Source organism: Canariomyces notabilis (genome assembly GCF_033297395.1).
Source record: "Canariomyces notabilis strain CBS 508.74 unplaced genomic scaffold N656scaffold_16, whole genome shotgun sequence".
In the NCBI taxonomy this organism is placed as follows: domain Eukaryota; kingdom Fungi; phylum Ascomycota; class Sordariomycetes; order Sordariales; family Chaetomiaceae; genus Canariomyces; species Canariomyces notabilis.
Genome location: NW_027041838.1, coordinates 560409 through 577776, shown reverse-complemented (window position 1 = coordinate 577776; position 17368 = coordinate 560409). Strand labels below are relative to the sequence as shown.

General features: G+C 55.9%; 6 protein-coding genes across 6 annotated transcripts; 3 read left to right on the top strand and 3 right to left on the bottom strand.

Annotated features, from left to right (window-relative positions):
- Positions 1-272: 272 nt before the first annotated feature.
- On the bottom strand, positions 273-6314 carry N656DRAFT_712592 (uncharacterized protein; the record flags this gene model as incomplete). Its single annotated transcript, XM_064811830.1, has 2 exons — positions 273-491; positions 594-6314. The coding sequence occupies 2 exons, from the start codon at positions 6312-6314 to the stop codon at positions 273-275; spliced, it is 5940 nt and encodes a 1979-aa protein (XP_064668798.1).
- A 3216-nt stretch (positions 6315-9530) lies between these two features.
- On the top strand, positions 9531-11588 carry N656DRAFT_734694 (TFIIH basal transcription factor complex, subunit SSL1; the record flags this gene model as incomplete). The annotated part of the gene is made up of 2 exons (XM_064812702.1): positions 9531-10504; positions 10568-11588. Coding segments are annotated over exons 1-2 (1632 nt in total), but the record flags the coding sequence as incomplete, so codon positions are not given.
- Positions 11589-11924: 336 nt separating this feature from the next.
- N656DRAFT_712667 (4-hydroxyphenylpyruvate dioxygenase) lies at positions 11925-13175 on the bottom strand (the record flags this gene model as incomplete). The annotated part of the gene is made up of 1 exon (XM_064811836.1): positions 11925-13175. One exon carries the CDS (start codon positions 13173-13175, stop codon positions 11925-11927), a length of 1251 nt encoding a protein of 416 aa, XP_064668796.1.
- Positions 13176-13883: 708 nt separating this feature from the next.
- Positions 13884-15192, top strand: N656DRAFT_781058 (uncharacterized protein). Its single transcript, XM_064815508.1, has one exon. The coding sequence runs from the start codon at positions 14212-14214 to the stop codon at positions 15007-15009; it is 798 nt and encodes a 265-aa protein (XP_064668795.1). The 5' UTR covers positions 13884-14211; the 3' UTR covers positions 15010-15192.
- N656DRAFT_712464 (uncharacterized protein) lies at positions 15173-15388 on the bottom strand (the record flags this gene model as incomplete). Its single annotated transcript, XM_064811815.1, has 1 exon — positions 15173-15388. The coding sequence occupies one exon, from the start codon at positions 15386-15388 to the stop codon at positions 15173-15175; it is 216 nt and encodes a 71-aa protein (XP_064668794.1).
- A 184-nt stretch (positions 15389-15572) lies between these two features.
- On the top strand, positions 15573-16769 carry N656DRAFT_177177 (uncharacterized protein). The gene is made up of 4 exons (XM_064808758.1): positions 15573-15703; positions 15796-15868; positions 16134-16470; positions 16555-16769. Exons 2-4 carry the CDS (start codon positions 15806-15808, stop codon positions 16560-16562), a joined length of 408 nt encoding a protein of 135 aa, XP_064668793.1. The 5' UTR covers positions 15573-15703; positions 15796-15805; the 3' UTR covers positions 16563-16769.
- Positions 16770-17368: the final 599 nt, after the last annotated feature.

Here is a 17368-nt window from a genome sequence, read left to right as displayed (position 1 = left end):
AAAATGACTCCATCCGCCGTTCTTGTGCGATTCCCATCCAGCCATCTCAAAGCAAGAATCGTAAATGGGTAACTAGGTAAGCGGAGTATCTACCAAGTTTACGTTGCGGTGATTAATATCAGATCCTGCCACGATGTGCGCCTGTATTATGTACCACATCCAGCCTTTTTTGCAGCCTCCTTTTTCTCATTAAGCACTGAATCCTCCCCTTCACAAATCACAATTCATACAACAACAACCCAGAACATGGGGTCGCCCAAAGTTCGTTGTCCTTAGAAAAACTTTGATAGCGCCCTGCTCAGGTCGATGAAGTCGACCGGCTTGGTGACGTAATCGTTGAAGCCCGCCTCGACGCACTTCTCCTGAACGTCCGACATGACGTTGGCCGAGAGGGCGATGATGGGCAGGGAGCCGAACCCTCCCTGAGCCTCCCACGCCCTAATCTCTCGACAGGCCTGGTAGCCGTCCTTGCGCGGCATGTGGAGATCGCACTGGAAGAGAGAGAAACAGAAGTCAGCAAGGAAAATAAGGAAAAAAAGGGGAGAAAAAAGGAGATAGAAAAAGGAAATCGAAAGCGAGAGGAAAGCGCATACCAAGATTAACGAGTAATACCCCCACCCCCGCTCAAAGACCATATCGGTGCACTCAACCCCGTCAGCCGCGAGCTCCACCTCGACGCCCACTCTGCGCAGGTACTTTTGCAGGACCTTCTGGTTGACGGGGTTGTCCTCGACCAGAAGGACCTTGTATCCTTTGCCGGCGAGGCGCTTCTCCATGTCGGCGTAGCTCTGGCGCTGGTCCTCGACCAGCCTTTGGGCCGTGGACCGGTTGTGGTCGATGCTCTGGTCGCGCTCCTTGCCCGGGTCAAATATGACGGCGAAGCGCGACGGCTTGACGGGCTTGTAAATGTACGTGACCTTGTGCTCCGAGAGTATCTCCTCGTATTTCGTGCCGGCCACGGCCTTGGACACGGCCTGCCGCTGCACCGAGTCCGACAGAATCAGCATCGTCGTCGTCTTGCCCACGGTCGTCGAGTAACTCGTCATGAGCTTGTCCATGAGGCTGATGATCTCCTCCGGGGACGGGAGGTTGACGACGATGTGCGTGAAGCGGACGGCGTCCTCGCCGTCGAGGTAGGCATTCGCTTCCTGCACCGAGGCGACGGCCGTAATCTGATGGGGGATGTGCTTGGGAAGAGTCATCTCAATATGCTTGGTTGTGGCTTCCCGGCTGTGTTTTTGTGGGCAGATGATTAGGATCGAGTACATGGGCGGGGGCACCGGGGTAGGAGTCTGTCCGTTGCTGCTGGAGGGCAGCGTCCCAGGCAACATTTTGTTGGGACGCATCTCGAGCTTCATTTGAGACAAGTCTTGTCCGCTTGCGCGCGCCGCCTGGCTGAAGCGGACAAGTCCGGCGCTCACCGTCGACTCAGACGATCGGTCCGTCGCGCGCGTGTGGCTGGAGGAGGCTGATTGCTCCGAGCTGACGCTAGAGAGCGTAGCTGGGGATCTGAACTCATGGTCCGTGGTTGAGGGACTCTCGGAAGCCACAGGATGGTATCCAGGAACAGGAGGACACTCCATGGGGCTAATAGGCGTTTCTCGCACCAAGCCAGGAGTCGGCTGAGCAGCAGCCGAGTCATCCGGGCGGTCGTGCACTGTTGGAAGGCCAAATTTGGCCGTGAAGGTGAATGTCGAGCCTTTACCCAGGACAGCGGTCCCTTCCATCTTACCTCCGTGGAGCTCGACCAGCTGGCGTGAAATGACCAAGCCCAGCCCACTGCCACCATGCTGCCGGGTACTGCTCCCATCGATCTGGCTAAACGGTTTGAAGATCAGCTCGGCCTCTGCCTTGGTGAAACCTCTACCCGTGTCGATAATGGAGAACTCCAGCATGATTTCATCCGGTCGGAGTGCCACGTCCTTGGGTGTAATAACCTTGCACCTGCTGAATACCTCGCCCTGGTTTGTGAATTTGATGGCGTTGCCAATGACGTTGAGCAGCACCTGGCGGATCCGGACTCTGTCACCCTTGACCCACGCCGGCACATCTTCCTCCACCACGTAGTTCAGCTCCAGGCGCTTGGCTATGGCCATGGTAGACACGAGCTCATTTACATCCTCGATGAGGGAGCGTGTGTGGAACCACTCGTAGCTCAACTTCATCATGCCGGCGTCCACCTTGGAGAGGTCGAGGATATCGTTGATGATCATGAGCAGGCTGCTGGCGCTCGTCTGGATTGTGTTTGTGTAGTCTCGCTGCTCCTCGTTGAGCGTGGTATCCTGCAGGAAGCTGACCATGCCGGAAATGCCGATGAGCGGTGTCCGTATCTCGTGTGACATGTTGCTGAGGAAGCGGCCCTTGGAGTCCATGGCCTCTTTCAGTTTGGTCTCAAGCAGCTTCAGGTCGTTAATATCGGTGGCAGATCCGAAATACGAGCTGGCGCCGTTGCCGAAGTCGACATTGTCTATCTCGACGCACCGGATGAGATGCCATCGGTACTCGCCGCTCTTGGATCGCAGCCGTATTTCAGTCGTGTACGAGAGCCGCCCGCTACTGTCTCTAGAGACCTTAATCACACCCTTCTTAGCAAGCTCTGTAAGATTCGCGGTCAAAGGATCGTTCGTCGAGCCGGTGTCGCTGTCGGTGCCAAAGCTGCTGTTTTGCGAGACAGCAGGTCTCCCGGCTTTGTTGTCAACCGAAGGCCTGTGTCCGTGGCGGTTCGGGCCATCTTGCTGGTCGGGGCTGGGAGGACTGTCAACGGGGATACGGCACTTTGCCAGGTCATCCGGATGAACGTAATCCATGAAGCCAAGCCCGAGAGCATCAGAGAAACCTTGGCCCGTGTACGATAGCCACTGCTCGTTTGCAAAGGTGATGCCTTCGTCCTCGGTGGCAGTGAAAATGATCTGCGGTATCAAGTTGGCGAGCAGGCGGTGTTTAGCCTCGGATGCCTCGATTTCTTCCTGTCGCGCTGCCCTGAGCTCGGCAATGTGCTGGTCGTGAATGTCCATGTACGAGCCGAGGAACTGCAGAATGACACCTCTTTTGTCCTTGGAGGCAACTGCACGAGCATAGAACCACCTGTAAGCTCCGTCAAATCGCCTGATGCGCACTGTCCTGGAGAATTGCTCCCCGGTCCTGACGCACTGGCTCCAGGCGCGAAGGTATTCTTCCCTGTCGTCGGGATGAATGCTTCCCCAGGGGTCAGCTGCGAGGTCCCCTGATGTTTGTCCACGATATGTGAGAAACCGGCTGTTGACCCACACAATTTCACCAGTCTGAGGAAGGGCGACGAAGACGTGAGCTGGTAATGAGTCGAGGATGAGTCCTTTAAGTTTGTCAGAGGGTGGCGTCATTTCAGCTGTCGCAATCGATCCGGTTCTCGAGGGCGGCAGGGGTTGAGAGCCTCTGCTAATCGTGGAGCTAGGGGGTAGGGACTGGAACGTGGAGGCAAAGTCAGCGCCGTATGAATGTAGCTGCGTATGACGTTGGCGAGCCGCGTTAGATGGGGGAGCAGTTGATTTCTTTTGGCCCTCGCTCCCAGCGGTCTGAGACACCGTAGTAGCGCCCTTCTCGGCAACTGCCTGGTCTTTCTGTTCCCTCGACCCGGGGCGTCTCTGCTGGCTACTGTTAGGGAGCAGCTCTTCCAAATCCTGAGCGCCCAAGTCAGTGCTGCTTTGGGGCTCGGCGGCGGCAGGGCTATGTGAAGATGTGTCGATTTTCTGCAGTGGCTTCCCCGCTGATAAACGCAGCGAAAGCCTTTTCTCGCCAGCAGCGGACAAGTCTCGCGAGTTCCTCCTCGCTCGCTGGCCACCGCCGGCCGCCCCATTCTGCGGCACGGAACTGAAATAGCTATCGCCGCCGCTAATCAAGGCCGGGCTGGTAGTTGTCCGCTTGTCCATGACGAACCCGAGGGAAGGCTGCTCCCAGTGAGGTGTCCCGCTCGGAGAGCCAAGAGCGCTGCGGGAAGGGCCAGAAACATCACTCGGGCTGGTCATGCTACCAGCCAAGGAATCCCTGGATGCGGCCTCTTCGGCAGGGAAATATCCCAGCGAAGCGAGCGCGGCGGGGTCAGCCAGCGGGCGACCGTCAGGTCCAAGAGCGCCAAAGCCTGCTGTCTGTGGTCTTCGCTTCTGCAATCCGTTCAACTCGGTTTCCAAATTGGTGTAGTGACGGCAAAGGGAGAAAGAGGTGGCGAGATGGGGAGCGAGATGCTCCAAGGAGTGGCGGAGGGTGGAAGGATATGGAATGATGGGACTTAGTATTGACAGAATGGCTATCGGCGCGTGCTTCTCCTTGACGGCGCGCTCTGGGGACGGATTCGTGACACTGGAAGCATCTCCGCCCTTGCCCCGCGTCGACAGCTTCTTCTCCATCAGAGTATGATCGAGCTTGAAAGTAGGATTCGGCTTTGACAGGAGCACATGTGTCAAAGGGATGTGTAGCACCGTCCAGGAATTGTCAACACCTATGGCCTCAGGCGGCTGCATGGCTGAATAATCCTGTGAGCCGGAGGCCGGGTTAAATGACTCCTCGTCGACCATAGCGTCGGTAAAAAAGGGATTTTCGGCGGAATCAGCACGCACGGCAGGAGAAGGGGCTGGCGATTGCGACCACGGTGAGGGTGGGGCTTGCTCGTACTCTTCGTACCGGGGACTGGGTGGTTTGGGGGCCTCATCCTCCATCCGGCCCGCCTTCTTATCTTGTGCTTGGCCCCTGGCAGCCCGGTGAGCACTGGGGGAAAGAGTCGCGCTGCCGAGTAGCGAAGAGAGCTTTGACAAGGAATCCGCCCGCGATCTTCTCAACCGCTTTCTCGGCCCCTCGGGCGACTTGGCGGTAGGAGCACCAGACCGAGCCTCGGAAGGCTTGCTCTCGGTCGAAGACTGGCCAAGATAGGGGTAGGTCCTGGTTAGTGCAACCACGCGGCCACGCTCTAATATGCGTAGAACGCCGTTGTGGTCAATCAGCGGGTCGGCCTCGTAGTCAAGTGCCTGGAGCACATTCAGCACTTTTCCATGACCCTCCCTCGGCGCTGTGAACGGAACCTCCCAGCTCGGAATGGCCCGACGTTCCTCCAACGCATCGTGTTCCTCCAAGGCCTGTCGGTTTAGGTTGGTGGCATTGTCGTCCTCGTCACTAGCGGTATCATGGTTAAACGTTGTAGTAGGGTAGCTGGATTTACTCCTGGGCAGCTGATAAGGCCGACGGAGTGAGTAGGGTGTTTGCTCGTTCCTCGCCGTCCTTCTCTCCACTTTTTCTTCGTATGACGTGAAGGAATGCCTACTCTGCAGCGCGGGCCGCGCAGGTTCTGGTTTGGGCGTCTCTGCAACTTGAGAAAAATCATCAGAAACTTCAGTGCTGCTCGGAATGAGACTTGAGCCTCGCGCTAGATAGCCAAGACTCAGGTTGTCCTCGCGATGAGCGTTGTAAGTAGCTTTCTGACCCCACGGGACGTTCTCGATATCTGTCGAGTCGGCAGGAACCGCAAGCGTCACCCTCTCGGCCTTGTATACCTCGACCATGATCTGCACAACGGTATGCCACCACGGATCGAGTCCTGGCTCGGCCGAGAGCATGAGGGACAATTCGTACAGGTTTGGGCTCGGATAGTCACTACACAAGTCGGCCTCAGAAGCGCGGCATCCAGGTGGCAAAAAGGTCATAGCCGAGGCCGGCGTGGAGGGGTTCGAGACGACGCTGTCACGGCCCTTGAAGGATTCGTACGACAGGCGATTTCTTTCAGGGGGCGCGGTCGGGGAGAGGGTGGTGAACGGACGGTGAACCGAAGAAGGCAGAAAGCTCTGGGATGACATGCGCGGGAACGGGTACGAAGGTGTCCCAGCTGCCACACCAGGCGTAGTGGCTGACCCTCGAACGGTATTCCCGGATCCGGCCGAGGACTTTGGTTCCGATTCGGACGACGCTGGTTGCGACGGAGGCGAAGTCTCCTCCATGATGGGAGAGACCCTCGTCGGCTCGGGTGCAGGGGGTTGGCCTCCTCTTGCAGGTAACTCTCGCCGTTCAATCTGGCGGGCCAGGGTCTCGCGGTACTCGTTCAACTGCCGTTGCGCATCCCTGAAGTCCGGTTCGGCGGGTTTCTCAGGGCCGCTTTGGCCGGCTACAAGGCGGGGTTCGATTCGGGGAGTCTCATCGCCCTGTAGCGGGCCCAAACCCTTGACGGGCGACGCTGAGTTGGCGTCTGGTTCGGCGTTGCCCTTGAACGAGACGGATCTTTTTTCAGGCGGCCGAGAAGGCGGGCCGGCGATGTCGGGCGACTGTGGCGCGCCCGTACTCGCTGTGCCGCCCGACATTGGTTCGTCTACTGCAGTCAACGACGATGGTCCAGACGCAGTCACCACATGGTTAGCAACGGTCTTCTCAGCTCGACGACGGAGGCACACAGCGCGGTTCAGTATCTGCCGACTGCGTCTTAGCTACCCTGATCAAGCTAGGCGACGAATGATTGCTGCTGGACCTTGGTAATGCTTCGCAGAGCTGAACGACCGTTCCTCATGGGGCTGTACTCCCTCGTGAAGTCGTTTGCACGCGGCCACGCAGGCTAAGTCCGGGGATCGAGCACGCATCCACCACACAATGCTGAGCCGGTTTTTCCCCCTTTTCGGTCTCCTTTTTCTCTTTTCCTGTTTCTGTTTCTGTTTGTTTGTTGCTTTGTTTGGGAGGAAGCAATCAAAAAGAAAATCATCCAAAAGGACGCTGAGAACGGATATTCAGATTAAAAGGGTGTATCGCCTGCTCGCCGGGGATGGCATGACTTGACACGCGCAATATTGTCGCCAGATTGAGCACAGTAAAGAGACGGTGCAAGCTAAGAAGGCAACCCCTTGGTTCCCTGGAAGGAGGCAAGGTATTATTGGGGGTTAATGGATGTGCGTGGTTTTGGGTGGATAACGTGAGTGCGCGCGTCAGTCGGTGGGCAGCCGTGGGGAATGTTGGTTAGTTGGTACGAAGGCAGGTTCGAGGGAGAGAAGGGTTGGCAAACTGATTTGAAAAGGGGAGGCGGGAGAGGGAAGTGACTCTCTTGCCTATGACGTTATGCGCCCGCTGTGCGGCCGATTTGAGACGTGAGGCCAAGAGTCGGCCGCCAATCTCTAAGGATGGATTACCAGGCCTTGAAGAGCACTGCTGACCTACCTACATAAACCAGTGTAGTTTTATATAGTTGATTCCGTCTACACTACTTTACGCGTCTTCTTCTGTCGATTTTCCCAGGCCTTCTTGCCGCTTGGTTTTGGTTGCTGGTGAACATGCCAGGTTTACCGCATCCAAGGTGAAGCTTGAGACTCACCTCGTCATTGGACCCCTGATGCAGGGTTGTGAGGAAAAGGGAAGCAGGCGTAACGTTACGAGGTAAATATACGGTACAATACGAACCATACACCGGAAATGTTGTACCAATCGTCAAATCGTACCATCCCCTAAAAGCTGTTCTACACTACTACTCCGTACACTATCCGTCTGCTTTGGGGCTCGAGTTTCGCTGCTTCCGATCGCTTCCATTCGTTCCACCCTGTGCCGACATATCCTGCTGCCCTTCCCCCAATCCCGTCTGATATGCACGCTTCGTGGTTGATCTTCCAAATCCGAGGGCAATTTTCTAGATCGTCAGAAAGCGCTAACGTACTGTTTAGGATGGTCCCTGAATCGGCCCTCCATCGTACCCCGTGAATAGTAAGGATCGCAGTTGCTGGGGACATCGGGTTCCCTTTTCACTTGATCAATGCTGTGGTGGAAGGCACCAACCAAGGTGAGCGGGATTCTCTATGCCTTTTTGTCTTCAATTCGGTACTAGTATTGTCGTCTATCCGTACATACCTGATGCATTACGGTACAGAATTCCTGTACTGTGTAAGCATTCCGTGGAGCATCTTGAATGCAAGGGGCCGGCTGTAAATTACAGGCATCGCTACAAAGTCTGTCGCAAGTCGCAACGGGCATCTACAAAACATTAGCATACTGCGGGTTGCGTACGCTCGGCGATGCCGCTCCTGCAGGGGGCATTTTCCAAGTCCCCTATGCGAATTTTTTTAGATGGGAGGATGGACAACAGGGCGGGATGAACTTGTACTTCGTACATAAACTACAGGCCCAGGTTACAATACAAAGCTCTGGGAATCACAGCCCCGTCGGCTTGCAGAGCTGAATCGGTCCTTGAGGCTCATGATGTTCCAATATTGGATTTTGTATGTATGGACTGTACAAAGTACTTGTATTGTACAAATTTACACCTCAGGTACTTTGTACTGATACCATTACCTTACAACTCTCACCGCAGGCTGTAACGTCCATCTTGTGCATCCAAAGACCCACTTGCGTGCCATTCCCATACTGCCCCACAATCTGCCCGCTTTCGATACGACGTGGTGATTCGCTAGCTGTCCAAGTTATTTCCCTTGTCCTCTGATCGGTTACGGACTCGGGTCGGGGACTCGGAGCCGGACCCTGAATCTTCCAGGTTCTCGGACGGCCTCCTATGATGGCAACAACCCCGGCTGAAAGTCTAATACCCAAGTTCCATAATCGATCCAAGATATAGGGCATTCCGAAATAATCGGGTGATGCGGTTTCGCAGCCGCCGAAGCCGTGAAGAGACTGAGAGAGGGAAGATGGGAATTTTCTGGCAATTCCTAAGGCATTGCCCAAACAAGGCAGATCCCTTGTATTGGACACGTTCGGTGGTTTGACTGATGGAAGAAATTACGTCAGAGGCGATCAGGGCAAACAAGGGTTACATTTCAGGGTACAAGAATCTGCAAGAAAATGCCGGCCTCATTGGTTGGAATACTGTAGTGCATTGTCCATGTACGTGTACAGTACATGTACATACATACAGAGATTCCGAACCCCTTGGCGGTGTCTGACCCAGTCACCCAATCGTTGATTGCTGCCACCAACACAGCCTATTTCATTGTCAAGAGCAAGAGAGGACGCTTCAATTGAATCGCGATCGCAATGGATTCGCCTTGCCGCACAGTTGACGGATTCCGTCGATAACAATGCCTTCAAATCGATGGGTTTGAGGTTACCATTACACACTCATGTACAAGTATTGTACTGTACAATACATACATACAGGACTTACCTAGGACCACAACCGCAAGCCGAATTGCGGCAATGCTATAAACTATAATTACCTACTAGCTTACACTAGAGGAAAGTTAGCTACTGTAGTGTCCACGGCACTTCGTCGAGAAGGGAATTCGTTCCGAGGGCTTTGGCAGCTTGGATGACCGGAGGGACCGGACCCGGTAGACAACATAGGAGCAAGTCCCGAGGCGTACAATACCTTACATACATCACCCAACAGCACCTTGTCTCCAAACAACCTGCCTTGTGCTGGCACTCTTGATGTGAAGGGCTGAGGATGAGGCAGGAGTGCAATGATATGTATGTACGTTGTATGTACCGTACATATAATACACTGTCCAACCCTACGCGCACAGCGAACGGAAGAGGAAAATGGTCCCAAATATGTACTATACCTAGACAGTACTGTGATAAACGGGTGAGCTCACCTGGGCACAGTGGGCAGCGATTTGGCATTGAACCCTGACTGCCCCACCTGCTGCACCGGCTGTTCTGCGAGGCTGTCGCGCAACCAAAATCAACCAACTGGAGAGTCGCAGGGTGGTAGCTAGGCAGCCTTGTGAGAAAGAAGGCGCTGCAACATGTAGATACTGCCCTAGCCATCAACAATTCCACGAAGGCATATTTCAACACACATATACCTATCCTCCGATTCTTTTCAGGCGAAAGTTGAAGGATTCTTGGGATGAATATTCAGTTGTCAGTTTGAGTCGTGTTGAAGTCTCGCGGTCCGAGCAAACAAACGTTTCGTCCATCAAACAAGGATTATTAGGCGCCCCTCCAGGATGGCCGACTCAGATGGCGAGTACGTCGACGAGTTCTCAGACGACGATCTGGACGGCCACCGCGTGACATCAGGCGCCGACGCCAGCTCCTACGGCACGCGATCCAAATCAGCCCCCGGCACAGGGACCAAAGGCGATGGCCGGAAAGCCAAAGGCAACACGCGCTCAAAGGCGGCGTGGGAAGACGTCCAGCGGTCCTGGGAGCACGTGGTTGAGACAGAAGATGGCGCTATCACCATCGAAGCCCTGATAGAGGCCGAGAAGCGCCGCCGGGTCATGCGAGACACCACGCCGCTGCAGCGGGGCATCATCCGACACCTCATGCTCGTGCTCGACATGAGCTTCGCCATGGCCGAGAAGGACCTGCTACCGAACCGTTACATCCTCGCCCTCAACTATGCCGTCGATTTTGTGCGCGAGTACTTTGAGCAGAACCCCATCAGCCAGCTGGGCATCGTCGGCATGCGCGACGGCATCGCCGTCCGCATCAGCGACATGAGTGGCAACCCAGCAGAGCACATCGAGCGGCTAAGGACATGGGCAGAACAACAGGAACCACAGGGCAACCCTAGTCTGCAGAACGCACTCGAAATGTGCCGCGGTGCCTTGTTGTACGTACTCAGAATACCTTGCCTCTTCGCAGCTCAGCTTCCAACTAACCCGTTTCTCCTCAGCCACACGCCCTCCCACGGCACACGCGAGGTCCTGATTATTTACGGCGCCCTCCTGTCCTCCGACCCGGGGGACATCCACGACACAATATCCAACCTAATCACCGACCGCATCCGGGTGTCGATAGTCGGCCTCGCTGCACAGGTGGCCATTTGCGCTGAGCTGTGTGCGCGCACCAATGCCCCCTTTTCCAACAACCAACCCGGTCCCATCAGCACCACCGCCAACGCTACCAACTACTACTCCGTCGCCCTCCACGAGCAGCATTTCCGCGAGCTGTTCCTAGCCGCCACCACCCCACCGCCCACCCCCGCACCACCACCGACCACAACCACAAACACGTCAGCAGGGACCGCGACCAACGCGTCCCTGCTAATGATGGGCTTCCCCTCGCGCGCGCTGGCGGCCAAGGACGGCGTGTCGCTCTGCGCCTGCCACCACCGGCCCTCGCGCGAGGGGTATGCCTGCACGCGCTGCGCCGCCAAGGTCTGCCGCCTGCCCGCCGACTGCCCCGTGTGCGGACTGACCCTGATCCTCAGCACCCACCTGGCGCGGTCCTACCACCACCTGTTCCCGCTCCGCGTGTGGGTTGAGGTTGGCTGGGCCGAGGCGGCAGCCAGGGTCAAAGCTGCTGGCGGGCCGGCGGGGGCGGGGAGTTGTTGTTTTGCCTGCCTGGTGCGGTTTCCCGAGGTTCCGCAGCGGTTTTTGACGGGGAGCGGGGCTGCTGCTAGTACTGGTGGTGCTGCTGGGAAGGGGCTGAAGGCTGGGGGGAAAGGGGAGAAAGGGGCTGCTGGTGGTGAGGCTGCGGGCGGGGGCGCGGGGGGGGTAGATGGTGCTGCTGCTGCTGTCGTCAAGGGGGTCAGCGAGAGCGGGCGGTACAAGTGCCAGGTGTGCGGGAATCACTTCTGCATCGACTGCGACGTGTTTGCGCACGAGATCATTCATAACTGTCCCGGCTGTCAGAGCGACACGCGCGGACCGGCAGAGCGGAATGGGGAAGCCAATGGCCAGCCTGATAACGGCACGGGGGAGGCGATGGCTGTCGACTCATGACCTTGGCTGAGCGAGTGATAATAAGCTCGGTGAAAGAGAGGAACGGTCAAAGTTGATGGCGTTTGGCTGGTGTTGGACAGTTGAGATACCAAGTTCGCCTCTGACGACGGCGAGGGACGGCAAAGGGGCTCATGGCTATGGCGTTTTGACGGGGCTTATCAGGATCTGGCAAAAGCAATCTTTTTGCATAACCTGGTGGTTCATACATAATGAACCCCCATGAATAGATATTTGTTGTTTTGAACATGGAGATCTAGCTATCATAACTAGGCACATGATTGCATCCTCAAGGAATGAAGTATCAGATTACAGATTCCCGCGCTCCGCTTGCTCCCGCTCAATCGCCTCAAACAGGCTCTTGAAATTGCCTGCTCCAAAGCCGTCAAACTCATTCCGCTGGATGATCTCGATAAACACCGTTGGCCGGTCCATCAGGGGCTTGGTGAATAGCTGCAGCAGGTATCCCTGCTCGTCATAGTCGATAAGGATATTCAGCCGCTCAATGACGTCAAACTCCTCCTTGAGCTCCCAGTTGCGTCGCTCCGTCTTGAGGCGCATGCGCATCGTGTCGTAGTATGTCTTGGGCACGGCGATGAACTCGACGCCCCTCGCGCGCAGGGCGGCCACGGCCGAGACAATGTCCGGGGTGAGCAGTGCGATGTGTTGCACTCCCGGGCCCGAGTTGAACTGGACGTACTCCTCGATTTGCGACTTCTTCTTGCCCGGGGCGGGCTCGTTGATGGGCATCTTGACCACGTTGTTGGGGCTCGCCATGACGATGCTGCTCAGCGCTGAGAACTCGGTGCAGATCTGGCTGTCGTCGACCGACCAGAAGCGGTGGAATGACAGGCACTGCTCGTAAAAGGCGCAGGCGGACACCATTTCGTTCCAATCCTGGTTGCCGACGCAGTGGTCGATGCGCGCGAGCGGCACATCCGGCAGCGTGACGGTGGCCGGGGAGGACGTGACAGCGCGGAAACCCGGCATAAAGGCGCCGCGGAAGTTGTGGCGTGCGATGAGAGTGTGCGTGGTGTCACCGTAGGTGCGAATGACGGCTGTCCGCACGTGGCCGTGCTCCTTGTCGCCCGTCGTCATGGGCGGCTGCACCGAGTCGGCGCCCTTGGCGACGGCCTTGTCGTACACACCATCCACATTGTCTACCTCAAAAGCAACATCCTTGACGGCGTCGCCATGCTTCTCCAGGTGCTCGTGGATCTCACGGAGCAGGTGCCTGTCCTCGGGCGAGATGGGCTCATCCGCTGGCAGGTGCTTCTCTGAACGGATGGGAGATGTAAAGACGAAGCGGATGTCGTCCTTAGCAATCACGTAGGAAGCAAAATACCGACTACCGGTCTCAAGGCCCCGGTAGGCGATGGTCTTGAATCCGAAGAAGGCGTTGTAGTATCCGGCAGCCTGCTTGGCGTTGCCAACCCACCAGGTTATATGGTCGTAGCCGTTAAAGTTGGCAGCAGGCCTTTGGACAGCGTAGTCGGTTGCGCCTTGGGAAGCGTAACCGTTTGAGGGCGTCACAGGATCCGAGATGGCCGACGGTGACATGCTCACAGGGACCGAAGCGCGTGGATGTGGTGCCCGGTTGGTGAGAGAAGGCTTTGCGCTCTTTGGTGACAGACTGGGATCCTTTAGTGTGGATGTGTCGCACGTTTGGTGTAAAAGTGAAGACTCTGGAAAGCCAGGGCGAGGCGAGTGGACTTATATGAGCAAAAAGCTGCAAGACGAACTCGGCTTAAGGATGCGTTCCCCTTGCCTTCCCTCCAGGTACAAGTTCTGATCCAAACAGGAAAGAGATCCAACACGCCGGGTTTAACGTCACACGCCTAAGCTCGGTATTGCGCTCACTCATCGAAGAGATGGAAGGAAGGAGAGAGGGGCCCAGGGTCTAACATGATTCCAACCGATGCACCGTAGCAGCTCCTCCGCAGCCACCCCCCATTCTCTCTTCTGACTTAATGGTGCCTTAGCCTGTCAATTCCCCGGATGCCTGTGAGCTGTCCTAAGCATTGAACCTAATGGTTAGGTCACTGGCCCAAACAATGACGATAAAGCCGAGTCTGGGAGCGTTGACTGCGCTCAGTTTGGTTGTCCGAGGGGTGGGGTGCCGGCGGCAGCGGAATGCCGCCGTACTCTGATAAGCGAGGATCGTCCTGGCAAAGCCGCACAATGCCGACTCTGGCCGAGGGCCGCACCAAAGCCGCACCCTCCGGCGCCAGTACAAGGGGCAACGGCCGGCAGCTGCCAGTCATCCTGATGGCATTGAGCAAGCGATCGAGTAAGCCACGAGACCCTGTGCTTTCCCGGATTTAGCTGCGGCAATTCGCAACTGGAAGGGCTTCCAGAGGTTGGATGAATCCAAGTCGATACAGCTAGGCCCGCTAAGGTTGTCAAGTTGCCACGCCAGTGTCCGTGCCATCAAACACTCGATAACCACACCAAGGACACAGCACTTCTGGCTCCGAATTTGGCTTTTTAGCTTGAGCTTCATTCCTTCGACTTCCGCCGACCATCGAGGTGTTAATTGACACCCAGCGATCAAGAGATCAAAGGCTGCTATAGAGCCTCTGCAGAGAGTGACATCATGGCTTATATCGAGCTGAGCCGGCGCGACATCAACGTCCTCGAGAAGATCAAAGACCCAGAGTTCGACCCGGCTCTTGCGGTCCAAATCGATGCAACCCTTCCCAAGGACCCGCACGTACCAGACACGGAGTACCGGCAGATCTCCCAAAGAGAGCGCGACATCATCTCGTCCATCCAAAACCTCGAACTCCGAAAAGCAAAGTCGATGCCGGGCGCGACTGAAGATGCCGATATTGTCGCTAGGTATCGTGATTGTGTTTATGAGCTAGGCCGTCTCATACAAGACCACCCGCGCTATGCCAGCGCTCTGAACAACAGGGTGCAGGCCCTGAGGCGACTGTATGGGGATGCAATACTTGTTTCTGGGGCGCCGAAACTGGCCCAAGCATTGCTTCAAGACATCGACGACCGCGAGAGGCTAGAGACAGCGAAGACTATGCTGGACGACCTTGACAGCGCTATCTCACTTCTAACCCCGGGTGTCCCGCATTCGAGACTTTCGCCCCAAGTCGCTAGGACTCTGGCAATGGCTCACACACAGCGGGCCGCCCTGTACCTTATGACCTCCAAGCTCCTCCTCTCCAAATCCCTCTCGGTGGACGCGGGAAGGCCGGAAGCGCGCTGGTCGAAGCTGGACTTCGAGGAGCATGCCTCACGGGATTTCGCTTTGGGGGGCAGATACGGCAACGAGATTGCCAAGGGGCTGGCTGTGAGCACGAACCCTACCGCAAAGCTCTGCGGGCAGATGGTCCGAGAGGCGATGAGGAAGGAATACGGAACGGATCATGCAGCATGATGCGGCGACGGATTGTCTCATGTATGGAAGCGGCGTCGTGGTGTCATTTTCGTATTACGAGGAATAGGCTTCTAGCCTTATGTTGAACTCTTTGGTGGGATGCTTCGAGCGTATACGGATAAGGTGGGCGCGTAGGCAGAATATACTTATTATGAGCTCTTCGCTAGTCCAAGGCGCCTGCGATTCTTGATTTAGAAAGCGAATTAGAGATGGTATCATACCAGGGAGCATACCGGCGAGCCGTCTCGATTATCTCTTGTGTGGTCTTGCCCTTTTCCTTCTCCTCGCGATTGATCCTTAGAGCTGCTGCTGAGACGCCAATGAAGAGGGCGAAAATCGGATCGGCAACCCGAGAAATAATGTAGACTGGAGCTGCCATTGTTCCCAATGTAAGAGTCACTGTGCCGCAAAGGTTCGAGTCTTCTACGTGTTCCTGTGACGATCTTCAGCTTCTTCGTCAGGGAGGTGTTGAGAGAGAGATGTTCACCCAAAGACCCACCAGTTAGTTGGAAGCTTCCTTCTCCCTCGAGCGCACAGACCAACATTAGTCATCCTCGAACCAATGCTGGTGAGCCGTTAGTCCCACTCGAATTTTGCAGCCCACAAACTGGAAATTATTTTGGGGAAAGACCACTAGCAACGGTTCAATCTCTCACCTTCGTGCCAGCAGTCGACTTAAGGTAGGCAAATTCAGGTATGACACCGCCATTCAATGAGTCCGCTTTCCCAGTGGACGTTCCTGTCAATCTGGGCTGGGTCGCTGACCTAGTTTTTCTTCTCAAGCAGAACCGACAAAATGAAGTTCCTTAAGACGTCGCGGGTCTGCCTGGTCACCCGGGGCCGCTATGCCGGCAAGAAGGTACGCAGATCTGGAACGAGCGCTTCAATCTTCTCCTCGACGATACAGGCGAATGGTCAGGGTTGGGAATCACTTGGAAATGGATGTTATCAGAGCCAGGAATGTTGGGCGTGGGGCAAGGCGGCAGCGAGGAAGGGCATCGAGGTGGAAAGGGCGGAGCAACAGCACGGGAGAGACTTCGAACATCACCAAAACAAGAAGATCGGCGCGTAGGAGTCATGAGAACCAGAACGGGTTATACTGACGCGATCCAACCCCTGAACAGGTCGTCATTATCCAGCCCGTCGACAACGGCAGCAAGACGCACCCCTACGGCCACGCCCTCGTAGCGGGCATCGAGCGGTACCCGAGCAAGATCACACGCCGCATGTCCAAGTCGAGGCAGGAGAAGCGCAGCAAGGTCAAGCCCTTCATCAAGGTCATCAACTACAACCACCTGATGCCCACCCGTTACACACTTGAGCTCGAGGGCCTCAAGAGCGTCGTGTCGGCCGAGACCTTTAAGGAGGTCAGCCAGCGCGAGGAAGCCAAGAAGACGGTCAAGAAGGTGCTGGAGGAGCGCTACACGAGCGGCAAGAACCGATGGTTTTTCACTCCTCTGAGTATGTTTCCCCCCTTCCGAATATGAGGCCTGGCATTGGCCTGGCGAATGGCGGCTCCGATAGCTTACTGACCTTGCGCCTAAGGATTTTGATCGGTTTTTTTCTTCAAATTGGCTGGGCGGGGCGAACGGTTCTTATCGGGCTGTATACAGCATTCATCACGGAATAAACATCTGAGACTCACTAGCTGAATTTTACGGCAAATCTGACGACAAGCAACCGTCTCTCCAGGCGTTGGAGTCGTTATCCTCAGTGAGATGCATGATACCCGCCATGTGCAAAGTGAACGCAGGGGCCCGAGGCAGGTCAAGGGTGGATGGAGCTGGCGGGAACGTGGCCTCAGCGGCCGAAAATGACACATTAAATGGGTATCTGCCCCGGTAGGACGATCAACAAGTCTCTGGCATCAATCTCAGTCGACCCGTTCCTCATTGCTACATGTGCCTAGGACAGGTGATTGCTTGGGAGTGTGAGGATTTCGGCCGTGACGGCCCGCAATTGTTGTGATGCCACATTCCATGCTTCGGAAAGTGCAGCTGTCCGCTTTTGAGATGTTACTGTGCCAGGGTCGCAGCTTGCCAATTGACGATCGGCAATCATCTGCCAGTCAACGACTGTTTGGTCCGACTCATCCTGTAGCACATTACAGTCAACGTAGTCTGTGTCCTAAACCATGCGTTTTTTCAGAAGTCATCTCCTAATTTACCGCCAACGATAGATACCATATTTCATGAAGTCTATTTCCCTCTATATCCTCAGAGAAGTACATAGTATATGCTATAAAGATAAACAGCCGTCCATTCTCAAACACCCTTGCCCACCCCATCCTCATGATGTGCCTGATGCCGTGTTGTAATTTCAATAGTGAGATCAGACCTTGTGTGCGTGCGATTTCATG